The following is a 13286-nucleotide window of genomic DNA, read 5'->3' as shown; positions in this document are numbered from 1 at the left end:
CAGAGCTTAAGCCCTGGACTCTAAAGTTTTCAAGGAGTAAAACTAAAGAAAAGGGATCTGATTAGGCCTATCTTTCCTTTACACTTAGAAACCTGAGTCCCTTGTACTGCTGCTCTTTATGAACTTCCAAGTTCCCCAAATCTAACAACCATTTGATCCAAAAGCAATGCTAGTTACCTGGACCACAGGCAAAAGCAAGCAGTCAAAAATGTGCAGATAATCTAGTGATTTCAGTAGGTTTCCTGGTGCATTTCAATCTCTAATGATTGATGAAAGGATCAAAACTCCCCTTCAAAAAGGATTTAGTTAGCTCCCTTGAATATCTTAGTCATTAGACACAACTGGTCTAAATACAGTCTGGTCTACTTTCAAATCAGATTAAGCTTCAAAGACTGGGAGCAAATCCACTAATGAAAAGAAAACAAAAATGGTCTTCAGCTACCTCTTACCGTTCTGCTCTAAATCGAGGAATCCTGACAAATAGAAAACACCAGAGAAGCTCAATAAATACTTGCTCACTACACATCTGACTCCTAATGGAAAGCTCAAGTTTGGGTTTAAATACCTGGTCCTGAATGTACTTTTCAAAGTTGACTATCTTAATACACCCCCTAATATACATCCTAAACCACAGCTTGCACACTGTAGGGTCTCAGCAGATACTCCTCTTTCAGAGAGAAAAGCAATTGTCAAAACTACAGTTTTAGTCCAGCTGACGTTATTCTTGCTTGAAAATATTTCCCAGAATCTGACTTGCCAGTTTCATCATCACTAATATACACAAGTTCATATAAAACTCTCTCTCTTTTTTTCTGAACTGCTACTTAATCACCTTCACCTTTTTTGAAAACAGCTCTTGATCTGAACCCAGCAGATAGCCTGGACTGATTTATAAATAGGATTTTAAGAAGTAGTAGTATATTAAAAAGAATTCCTTTAAGAGCTGTTTTGGTTAGAACTAGTATTCATAAGTTTGATCTCTGGGCACAAGTTCTAGGTTTTGCTTCCACTGCTAACCACCTCTTCCTTCCTGGATTAAAAATTGGGGGCATATCCTTTTCTCTTAACTGTCTCCCTGCACCACGGGCCGTGTGTTGGCAAAGCCCAATTTTTAGGCCATGCTTCCTCACAGATTCCCTGTTCCACGTGTGATAATAAACGAAAGATGCTCTGCATTCCTCAGTGTTTGGCCAGCTACAGAATTGAAAAAGCCCCAAGATGCCAATTACCAAGGTGCCAGTTTTCTACCTTTATGCTGCTCTCTAATTCCAAGTGATCCTGTTCTATCTTCTTCCGGGTCTTCTCCTTTTCTATACGATCTTCAATGATGACTTGTTCATATTCCCTTATCTGCAAAAGTAGACATCAATCATATGTTACAGAATTTGCTCACTAAGCTGTGGTCCAGCCAGCCCAGGTTTTTTGTGTTCTTTTTTTTTGTCTGCACCACATGACTTGTGAGATCTCAGTTTCCCAGCCAGGGATTGAACCCCAGCCATGGCAGTGAAAGCCTGGAATTCTAACCACTAGACCACCAGGGAACTCCCCAGCCCTGCATTTTTAATATAAAACTTTAAAATGAACCATGCCAGGACTTCCCTGGTGGCACAATTGTTAAGAATCCACCTGCCAATCAGGGGACACAGGTTCGAGCCCTGGTCGGGGAAGATCCCACATGCTGCGGAGCAACTAAGCCCGTGCGCCACAACTACTGAGCCTGCGCTCTACAGCCCATGAGCCACAACTACTGAAGTCTGCACGTCACAACTACTGAAGCCCGCGCGCCTAGAGTCCGTGCTCTGCAACAAGAGAAGCCACCGCAATGAGAAACCCACGCACCACAATGAAGAGTGGCCCCTGCTCGCCGCAACTAGAGAAAGCCCACACGCAGCAACGAAGACCAATGCAACAAAAAATTAATTAATTAATTAATTTAAAAAATTGCCCTCTTCTTTAAAAAAAAAAATGAAATACTAACTTGATGTGTGGCTAATGACATCAAAATAATTAATTAAAAAAATTAATAGAATGTATACCTACAAATAGCAGCCATCTTTTAAAAGAGAAATTTGAGAAGTTCTACATTTATTCAATGATGAAACCATAATCAGAAGCTTTTTATAAATCATCATTTATAAATTATCTTCAGAGGTCATAAAGTAGAAATAAAAACAGTATCTAGCTCAAGGAGTTTGGGGAGGGTTAAATAAGTTATACATGTAAAATACTAGAAAAGTGCCCGGGACAGATTAAGCAATATAAAGTGTCGGCTGCTGCTATTATTGTCCCCATCAACGAGGACGTCATCATCATCATCAAGAAAGAATCCTAGTGGTTTACAGGCATACCACGTTGTGACCAAAAAGAGTATCCCCCAGCTACCATTGCTTAGCTACCACCCACTCCTCAGTGCTCTGCCTTACAGTATTAAGCCTCTGCTTCCTTACCGTCTTTGCAAGTTCTTGAAGGTGTGCTAAGTCACTGGCCTTAGCAGCTTTGAGAGCATTTAGTTCATTCTGTTTCATTTCTGTGTCCTTATCAAATTTCTCCATCCAGAACTCTAGCTTCTCCTCAAGTTTCTACTTGGAAAAAAACATTAAAATATGGCTCTACCAGACACAAAACAGTATATACTGTATGAAGTCATTTATATAAGGTAGAAGAACAAGCACAACTTTTCTATAGTGATAGAAGTCAGAATAATGGTTACTTTTGGGGGGAGGGTTAGTTTATTGATTGGGAATGGGGCAGGAGGGAGACTTCTGGGATGCTGTAAATGTGCTCTATGTCTCTATCTGGATGGTGGTTACAGGGGTGCTTAGCCATATTCATCAAACTATATACTTAATATTTTTGTACTTTGTGTGTGTTATTATCAATTTTAAAACAGGTGGGGGGGACTTTCCTGGTGGTCCAGTGGGTAAGACTCTACACTCCCAATGCAGGGGGCCTGGGTTTGATCCCTGGTCAAGGAACTAGATCCTGCATGCATGCCGCAACTAAGAGTTTGCATGCTGCAACTAAGAGTCCACATGCTGCAACTAAGAAGTCCACATGCCACAACTAAAGATCCCACATGCTGCAACCAAGTTCCCGCATGCCACAAAATAAATAAATATTTAAATATTTTTTAAAATAAAACGGGGGAAAGGGCCTTCCACGTGTCTGGATAAGAGAAGTTGCAGTGAAGAGGAAAGGAATAAAGGATAGGTAGAAATTCTGAAGGGTAGGAATGGCATCAGTCATCTCTTTGATTGCCAAGACTAAATAATAGTCGAGAAGTGTACAATGTTTTCAAAAGTCTAAAAGACAATAAATGTGAATCTAAGATTCTATTCCTAGCCAGCTTCACATTCAAATGTGAGGGGAAGAAAGAAATATACCTGGTCTTTCTGAAAGAGTTACTCAAGGATATACTTTAATTTTTTAATATATTTATTTAAATAATTTATTTGGTTGCTCCAGGTCTTAGTTGCGGCTTGCGGGCTCTTTAGTTGAGGCTCGCCACCTGCTTAGTTGCAGCTTACCGGCTCCTTAGTTGTGGCATGTGAACTCTTAGTTGCGGCATGCATGTGGGATCTAGTTCCCTGACCAGGGATCAGACCTGGGCCCCCTGCATTGGGAGCAAGGAGTCTTATCCACTGCACCACCAGGGAAGTCCCTCAAGGATATACTTTAGCAAAATAAAATGAAAGAGATATGAATAAGAAATAGTAAAATGTATATTTAAGCTATATGTTATAAATTTTTAGTAATAAATCATAATCTGGAACTAAACCCCAAATTCGGCAGTATAGTCTAGTGGAAAGAGCACAGGCTCTGAAGGCAGATTGCCTAGGCTCAACTCCCAACTTTGGCACTCAAACAAGTTTACTCAACTCTCCAAAGCCTCAGTTCTATCATCTGTAAAATAGAAATATATAATGAATGATTTCAACATGGGATGTAGGAGAGGAAGAGAAGATGTAAGTAAAAGCTTTGCCTTAATAAAGGCAAGTAGATAGAGATATTGATTAGATTTAATAGAAAGAACAAAGCTAAATGTTTAAGGGTTACCACTGCAAGAAAAGAATGTATGACAAACTCCTGAAGCATGTACCTCAAGAATGAGACATCAAGAGGAGCCTTTAGATGGTACGTAAACATGATATTTTAAAAAATCAATCACAATCCATGATTCTGATTAACTTAGAGCCTGTCCGTTTGCTGCAATCATGTCTTTAACATCTTTCTAAATCTTAACACTTTCGTTTTCTTTTAATCAAAAAAAAGAGAACAGGCTCCAGGCAGGCAAGAGGAGCTGGCTGAAATGTAATAACATCATCTGATATTTCTTTCACTTCTATTTACATTAATTTCTATTTACAGCAAATGATACTGGCTTTCCTTTTATAGCAATAATATTATCTTAACTGAAAATAAATTGATATAGTTGTTTAGGTGAATAACTAACTAGAAAATAGTAGTAATACAGGTGGTATGCAGATATTACAAAACCAGGAAAGCGGTATGCAAATAGTTGAAGTTTGCACTAGAAAGCTGGAAATCAAGAAATAAAAATTCGATCAATTCCACTATTGGATGAGAATCTGCCTTCCAATGTAGGGGACACGGGTTCGATCCCTGGTTGGGGGACTAAGATCCCACATGCTGTGGGGCAAATAAACCTGTGCACCACAACTACTGAGCCCACGTACTCTGTAGCCCACGTGCCACAACTAGAGAAGCCCTCACGACACAACAAAGAAGAACCCACGCGCCACAACAAAGACCCAGCACAGCCAAAAAAATAATAAATAAAATAATTTTAAAAAGGAGAGCAACAACTAGAAAGCTTGAAAAGCAGGAAACATAAAATAATATGGAAACAGGACTTCCCTGGTGGCGCAGTGGTTGGGAGTCTGCCTGCCGATGTGGGGGACGCGGGTTCGTTCCCCGGTCCGGGAGAATCCCCCATGCCGCGGAGCGGCTAGGCCCGTGAGCCATGGACGCTGAGCCTGCGCATCCGGAGCCTGTGCTCTGCAGCGGGGGAGGCCACAACAGTGAGAGGGCCACGTACAGCAAAAAAAAAAAAAAAAAAATATATATATATATATATATATATATATATGGAAACATTAAGTATAAACAAATGAAAAATCACAATAAAATTAACTGGAGTAAATTCCCCTATCAAAAAAAAACCTCTCAGATTTTTTTAATCCAACTATGAGCTATTTTTAAAAACCACAGTTAATATAATCAAAGCAAAAAGAAAGCAGGTTTGGCAATTAATATCTGGCAAAACAGAGCTCAAGCCAAGAATAATTAAATGAGACAAAAAGGGATATTTTAAACTGATAAAAGGCAAGTTTTATTAAGAAGATATTACAGTTATAAACTTTTATATTCTAATAACATATTTTTGGAATATATAAAGCAAAAAATTAGAAATGTAAGAAATTGACAGATCCACAATCATCTTAGGAGACTATCACACCTCTCTGAAATTAATAGCTCAGGTAGACCAAAATAAATAACAATATGAAGAATTTGACAGCTAGACTAATAGACAATTCCACAACTTTGTACCTAACAGAGAAAACATTCTTTTAAAATACGCATGAAATAGTCATATAATGTGAGCATATATGAAGCCCAAGTAAGAGCTCTACAAATTCCAATAAGCATAACTCTTATATTTCACATTCCTAGACCATAATGGAAGACAGTAAGAGTGTAAAGGTCAAAGCATTGCTGTGAGCAATAGAAAGACAGCCTGCACTCTTTCCTCTCCAACCTTAACTACTTGGACAATTAAAAAACACCCTATTAATAAGGGGAGGGGGAAGGGTAAGCTGGGACAAAGTGAGAGAGTGGCATGGACATATATACACTACCAAACGTAAAATAGATAGCTAGTGGGAAGCAGCCGCATAGCACAGGGAGATCAGCTCGGTGCTTTGTGACCACCTAGAGGGGTGAGATAGGGAGGGTGGGAGGGAGGGAGATGCAAGAGGGAAGAGATATGGGGACATATGTATATGTATAACTGATTCACTTTGTTACAAAGCAGAAAGTAACACACCATTGTAAAGCAATTATACTCCAATAAAGACGTTAAAAAAAAACCCTATTAAATAACTAGGGTTAAAAAGGAAATAACAAATAATAATAACAACAACAAAAGGAAATAACAAATTGTAAACTAAAAATTATGATGCCTACAATTTACTTTTAAAGGCCCAAAAAAGGTAAGATGGATTAATGGAGGAAGGATGTATAGGCGTGATAAAGCAAGAATAATAAAATGTGAATGGTAGAATCATAACTAGAAGATGGGCTTTAGGGCATTCACTGTAAAATTCTTTCAACTTTGTGTATATTTGGAAACACTCATAATAAAATGTTGGGGAAAAATAAATAAATTTCAAATTATTTGGAAAGGAATGACAATGTAAGCATTATTTATTAAAACTTCAGACTGTACTCAGAAAAGTGTTGGTTTATATGCATTTACAAGAAAATAAGGGACTTCCCTGGTGGCTCAGTGGTTAAGAATCTGCCTGCCAAATGCAGGGGACATGGGTTCAGTCTCTGGTCCAGGAAGATCCCATATGCCGTGGAGCAACTAAGCCTGCAAGCCACAACTACTGAGCCCGCGTGCTGCAACTACTGAAGCCCATGCACCGACAGTCCGTGCTCCAAAACAAGAGCAGTCACTGCAATGAGACGCCCACGCACCGCAATGAAGAGTAGCCCCGCTCACTGCAACTACAGAAAGCCCGTGTGCAGCAACAAAGACCCAACGCAGGCAAAAAATTTTTAAAAAGAAAATAATAAAATTTGAAAATAAATGAATTGAGTACTTAAGAAACTAGACAAAGATTAGCAATATAAGCTCAAAGAAAATAATTATACATAATTATAGTAACTATATAATTAAATAATTATAAATAATACATGAACATAATTACTCAAAATTAAAGCAAAAACCAATGTGACAGGGAACAAAACAGATTTGCTCAATAAAACCATAAGATGGATTTTATGAAGACCAATAAAATGGTCAAACCTTTGACAAAGCTCAGCAAGAAAATGGGAGAGAAGACACAAATTCTTTAAAGTAAAGGATGGAAAAGATAACTTCAGAAATAATAGAAAAATTTAAACTGTAAGAGACTATAGATCACGTTTATACTAATAAATTTGAAATGAATGTTTTAATGAAATGGATTATTTTCTAGGAAGATATGTTACCAAAAATCACTCAAAAAGAGTTTTTTTTTAAGTAAAGACATCAGTAATCATTTTAAAAAATGGAAAAGGGAGCCAAATATCTCCTTTAAAATGATACCCAGCAAGACTGTTTATGACTGAATTTACCAGTTTCAAGGAACAAATAGTAATCTATTTTGTTCTATTTTTATTTTGTAGCTTTCAGAGTATAAAAAGATGAAAAGCTTCCCAATTCAAACTGCCAAGCTAGCATAACTGATCACAATACAACAAAGAAGCACCAAAAAATGAATCTATAGGTTAATCTCATTTATAGAATATATAAATACAAAATAAAAATCTACAATTCTAACTGTCTAGTAAAAGAATAATAAATTATGAACAAGTAGGATTTATCCCCCAAAGTCAACATCAACAAATCTATTAATGTGTTTTAATTTATTAACTTATTAAAAGAGAAAAAGATCATATCATCTCAATGGATTAAAAAAAACCATCTCATAAATCTGAATGCTCATTCCCGATTAAGAAGAAAAAAAAATTAATATATAACTAAAAGGAAACTTTATTAACTTGATAAGGTTTACCTCCCATAAATCTACAGTGCAAACGTCATACGATCCTCATTTGTGCCAATTATCAAATCACCATCCTCTCAGCTCCAAATCATCCTTCACTGACCCCACTTTGTGAAACTTGGTGCTTGCAGTAAACATTTGTTTTGCAAGCTTGCAAAATGTGAAGATTTGTCAGTAGAGGGCGCCAGAGGGACATGACAGAAGAGCTTCTCTCCTTGGTTCCAGTGTGCTTCCTCTTTTGTTTCAGGGGCACAGCTCACTGTGGCATGGGTGTGGGACATTCAGTGGCACTTATTCACCAAGTTTTGCTGACACAGCAGAAGGATTCTTGCTTGCCAAACACAGTCCACAGTTCCCTGCTTGCCAGCTTTACCCTACTAGGTGTAAACCAGCTCTGACCCAGGGCAACAAAGCAAACATCCTTCCTTGCATACTGTCCTTTAGCCCTAGAGTTCTCTTTTATCCCTCCTTTGTAGCCAATTCCTTATTACCAGTTAATGATTCTTTTGTTAAGTGTTCTCTGCTCAAATTACTGATGTGGCTTCTGTCACCTAACTGGACCATAATGATATAGAATTCGTACCAGAAATAGAGTTTGTCTTCCCACCTTCTAATTCACGTCTGACTAAGGCATCTAAAATCCTTGCTTCTTCTGTTCATCAGATACAATCACCATAATGTAGTGAACATAATGTAGTGAACATATGTTTCACTGCATAATGCAGTGAAACATATGATGTTTTGTGGAAAGTCAAAGCAGGCAATATCTCTGGAGACCATAATATGGCAGAGAAAGGAGAAATGACATAGCCCTGATGCGAGACTGTAAAGGTGTACTGTTGGCCCTGTCAGGTAAAAGCAAACTGCTTCTGCAGTTTTTTCGAAACTAGTTTGGAGACAGGGACCCTAGTCAAGTTAATAGCTGCCTACCAAGTGCCAGTGGCCATTGAAGATTTTCTCCAGTAAAGATACTACATCTCGAACAGTAGCTGCAATTTGAGTCACCATGTGATTACATTTACATTAGTCCACAGTCACTCTTCAAGATCATTCAACTGCACAGGACAAACAGCTGAGTTAAACGGGGATGTGACAAGTGTCACTACCTCCACCTTGAAGCCTTTGATGTTGGCACTAATTTCTACAGTTACACCAGTGGTACAGCACTGCTTATGATTTACTATCTTGGTAGGGATGGGAAGTTCCAGAGACTTCTACTAGGCCCTTACTACCATAAAGGCCCTCACTCCATGAATCAGAGAGCCAATGTAGAAATTTTGTCTGTTATCAAGTATGTCTATTCCAATCCTATGTTCAGTAACTGGGGAAAATAACCACAGAGTGTATCCACAGAACAGGTGGGCCCAGAGCCAATCAGACTTAAGTCACCATCTATCACCTGACCACCATAATCCCCCATTTTGAAGAGGGCCTACAGTGTTGTTTTGAGTCCCTAGGAATTAGCATCAATTCAGAGCCAATGTTTAGTAATCTCAAAAGGTCTGGATATTTCCTTTTTTCCAGTGCATAGTCACTCTAATAAGTAGCCACATGTCCCTTGGGTAAGGCTTGGAGGAAGATTCACTTGTATTATTTGCAGCAGTGCTGCAGAGTTCATCCTCAGGGGGACCTGCTCCCTTCAATCAAGGTGCTCTGGGTCTGTGAATTTACTTAGTCTGGAAACTGGATGAGAGGTCTTGACTCTTCATTGTGGTGACTCAAATCAGGTTTTTGGCAACTAGACTTGGACCTTTTTCTGTTATATAGATCAAGTAATGCTTTATCAGGCTGCCCATCAATTTTGTTCCTAGAGATACCACAATTAATTAGTCATTGCCAAACAACCCTGTGGGCAAAGGCTTTCTGATTACCAGTACCTCTCTGCTGTGCTCCATGGCAATCGTGTCCACCTTCGCGTTGGTAGTTAGGTGCTGCCACATGTCCTCTGGCACTCCATGAGCCCATCATCCCCACCAGGTATTCCCATTCTAAGTTGCAGGGTCCTATTCTTTCCCAAGGAACCCTAACTTGCACATGAGAAACTTGGCATGACTATGAATTCATGTGTAATAGTGCTATACTCCACCTTCCTTGGTCTAACACGCTTAGAATCCATTCCCATACATATCCCCTGGGTTTCTGTCAATATATATCAGTAAAGTCTTGTAATTCTTTTGGAGTGTAAGCTATTTCCTTCGAGTTATAGTTATCTGAGTTATCTATCAACCTGGGATCTGCTGAGATTTGACCCTAGTGATGGATCCAGGGACAAAAGGGGTGATTGCAGTCGGTCTTGAGAATGAGCATCCCTTTTCAAGGCATCTGCCTCAGATGAAGTTATTATCACAGGGTTTTCAGGAAAAGGAAGACTAATCTCAGACATAGGAGGGCAGGCTAATTCCACTGGCAAGAGAGGCTTACAGTGACTTGGGGGTTCAAGAATGTCAATTACATAAATCTGAGTCCAACTAGGTATTCCCATTCTAAGTTGCAGGGTCTTATTCTTTCCCAAGGAACCCTAACTTGCACACGAGAAACTTGGCATGACTATGAATTCATGTGTAATACTGACTGAAACATCATTAAAACCAAGAATAGAAAAACGGGGCCACATTATTATTACTACTACTACAAAACATCACACTTGCCACTCTATCTGTACAATAAGCCACAAAATGGAAATAGACATATAAATAATGAAAGGGAAAATATAAAATTGTTATTATCTACAGTCAATAAGATTTTCTACCTAGAATATCCAAATGAATCAACTAAAAAACCATTAAAACTAATATGAGAGGACATAAGGGATCTAGAACAATATTACAAAAATGAATAGAATTTCCATATACCATGCACTTAGAGACATGTCCACTGACAGAAGGATGGTTACCTAAATTTTGGTATAACCCCCTCATGGCATGTTATATAGCAATTGTACTGCCTTAGAAAACATTAAAGACAGGGACTTCCCTGGTGGTACAGTGGTTAAGAATCTGCCTGCCGGGCTTCCCTGGTGGCACAGTGGTTGGGGGTCCGCCTGCCGATGCAGGGGACTCGGGTTTGTGCCCCGGTCTGGGAGGATCCCGCATGCCGCGGAGCGGCTGGGCCCGTGGGCCATGGCCTCTGCGCCTGCGTGTCCGGAACCTGTGCTCCGTGGCAGGAGAGGCCACGGCAGTGAGAGGCCCGCGTACCGCAAAAAAAAAAAAAAAAAAGGGATCTGCCTGCCAATGCAAGGGACACAGGTTCAAGCCCTGGCTGGGGAAGATCCCACCTGCCGCAGAGCAACTAAGCCCGTGCGCCACAACTACTAAGCCTGATCTCTAGAGCCTGCGAGCCACAACTACTGAGCCCACGTGCCACAACTACTGAAGCCCACATGCCTAGAGCTTGTGCTCCACAACAAGAGAAGCCACCGCAATGAGAAGCCCGTGCACCGCAACGAAGAGTAGCCCCCGCTCGCCATAACTAGAGAAAGCCCATGCGCAGCAATGAAGACCCAACACAGCCAAAAATAAATCTATTTTTTAAAAAAAGAAAACATTAAAGACAAAGTAAATTCTTTTAAAAAAACCGAGTCTGGAAAAACATATATAGTATGATCCCATTTATGTCAAAAACAAATATAAATAAATACTAAAAACAAGTATTTAGGTACATACACAAATATGTACATGAAAGGAAAAGAATATGGAAGAAATCTTTGGAAAGGGAAGTGATTAAGAAAGCTTTCGCTTTTTGAAAATCTATGTATTTCTGTACTGTTTCCAATTTTTCATTAAAAATATTTGTGTATCACTTGTGTTATTAGGCCGAAGATGTGAGGAACACTAACTTCATGCATCCAACATCCATTTGTCCACCCACTCATCTGATCGTCATCAAATACCTGCTATACTTCTAACATTTGAAACAGGTAACATGATACATAATCCTGAAATTACAGGGGTACAGGTTCTAATAGCCTACTGATATATTTTTCAGTAAAGTCCTGTGAGATAGCATCTAGAAATTATTTTCTTTAACCACAGATTTAGAATTATTTGCTGAAAATTCATCCAGTTTCTCAAAGGCAGGCTATATCATGAGTAAGCTGGAAATTTTTTCCTTATTCATCCAACAGGGATATTTTGAAAGGTTCCATTCAGCTTGGTTTGTTATTAGTATTGGAAATACTAATTAAAACCATTCAGTCATATATAATTCAGACAAGAAGAAATGAAATAAGTAAATAAATACATGGAAAAATGGTCAATTCTATTAGTAAGCAAAAAATGCAAAATAAGACAATTCATTAAATTAGTAGACTTTTAAAAATATCTAAAACATTGCAGTACACTGTGGGACAGGACCAAAGATGGATGGAGTGATAGAATTGAGGAATGTTAAGCCCTCTGTCATAAAGCAGACCAGTGCCTTTGTAGAAGGAGTGAAAATGCGCATTTATAAGCCCCTAATGGATCGTCCTAAATGCCAAGGATTAGAATCCCGGATCCAGCATTTTGTATGTAGGGGATGCACGGAGCACACACATTTATTCCCTGAGGAAGAAACAAAAGCCAAAAGGGACTGTAATGACACACTAGAGGAAGAAAATACTATTTTGGAGAAACCAACAAAGACAGTTTGTGTTGATACAGAAATTAAAAGCATCATTTAACCACAGAAAACTCACCAAGATCTAGGAGGCAACAAAAGACTATTAGGCTAAAGAAGTTCTTGCTTGAATAAGAAAGAATTTAAACATTCTTTCATTCCTGTCCAAAAGAATTAGAGATGGAAGAAGCAAAAAGCAATTTTAAAATGGACATATATTTACATACACCTGGAAAACTGTGCCTTGTGTTCAAATTCATTAAAGCCAGATCCTGCAAGTAAAAAAAAAAAAAAAAAAAAATCGAAAACGGCTAGTTCTATTGAGGATACCTTGAAATTAGTGCTTGCATAAATTGCTGATATCAGTGTAAAACAGAAAGTACTAGCATTATGTATCAAAAGTCACAAAATAACAGACTCTCTGAATTAATAATCTCATGCTTGAGATTTACTTTTAGTAAGTAATTGCAATGAATAAAACAGTTATTTGGGCAAAGCTTTCATTACTGAATTATTTATAATAATGAAACTTTGGAAATAATCTAAATATCCAAAACAAAAGAGTAACAAATTATGGAATAACCATTCAATGGAACATTATAAAACCACTTAAAATTATTTTATGAAGAGACTGCAATAAAATGGAAAAATGAGTAAAAAACCAACTGGCAAATTTTTAAAAATTAATTAATTTATTTTTGGCTGTGTTGGGTCTTCATTGCTACATGCAGGCTTTCTCTAGTTGTGGTGAGTGGGGGCTACTCTTCATTGCGGTGCACAGGCTTCTCATTTCAGTGGCTTCTCTTGTTGCGGAGCATGGGCTGTAGGCGTGCGGGCTTCAGTGGTTGTGGCATGTGGGTTCAGTAGTTGTGGTGCATGGGCTTAGTTGCTCCA

The 13286-nt window shown here is 38.6% G+C and overlaps 1 protein-coding gene across 1 annotated transcript in view; it reads right to left on the bottom strand.

The window, feature by feature from the left end:
• Positions 1-13286, bottom strand: part of DRC9 (dynein regulatory complex subunit 9) — a 41155-nt gene that overhangs the window by 2789 nt on the left and 25080 nt on the right. The window contains exons 8-9 of the mRNA XM_022567924.3: positions 2448-2579; positions 1249-1350 (exon numbers count right to left, since the gene is read on the bottom strand). Of these exons, the coding sequence (XP_022423632.2) occupies positions 1249-1350; positions 2448-2579 (234 nt within the window). The remainder of the gene's footprint in view (positions 1-1248; positions 1351-2447; positions 2580-13286) is intronic.

Source organism: Delphinapterus leucas, chromosome 4, assembly GCF_059928025.1.
Source record: "Delphinapterus leucas isolate spDelLeu-1000000601 "Yukka" chromosome 4, BTC_Dleu_Yukka2, whole genome shotgun sequence".
NCBI lineage: Eukaryota > Metazoa > Chordata > Mammalia > Artiodactyla > Monodontidae > Delphinapterus > Delphinapterus leucas.
The sequence above is the reverse complement of the archived record's forward strand: the minus strand, read 5'-3'. Positions and strand labels throughout refer to the sequence as shown.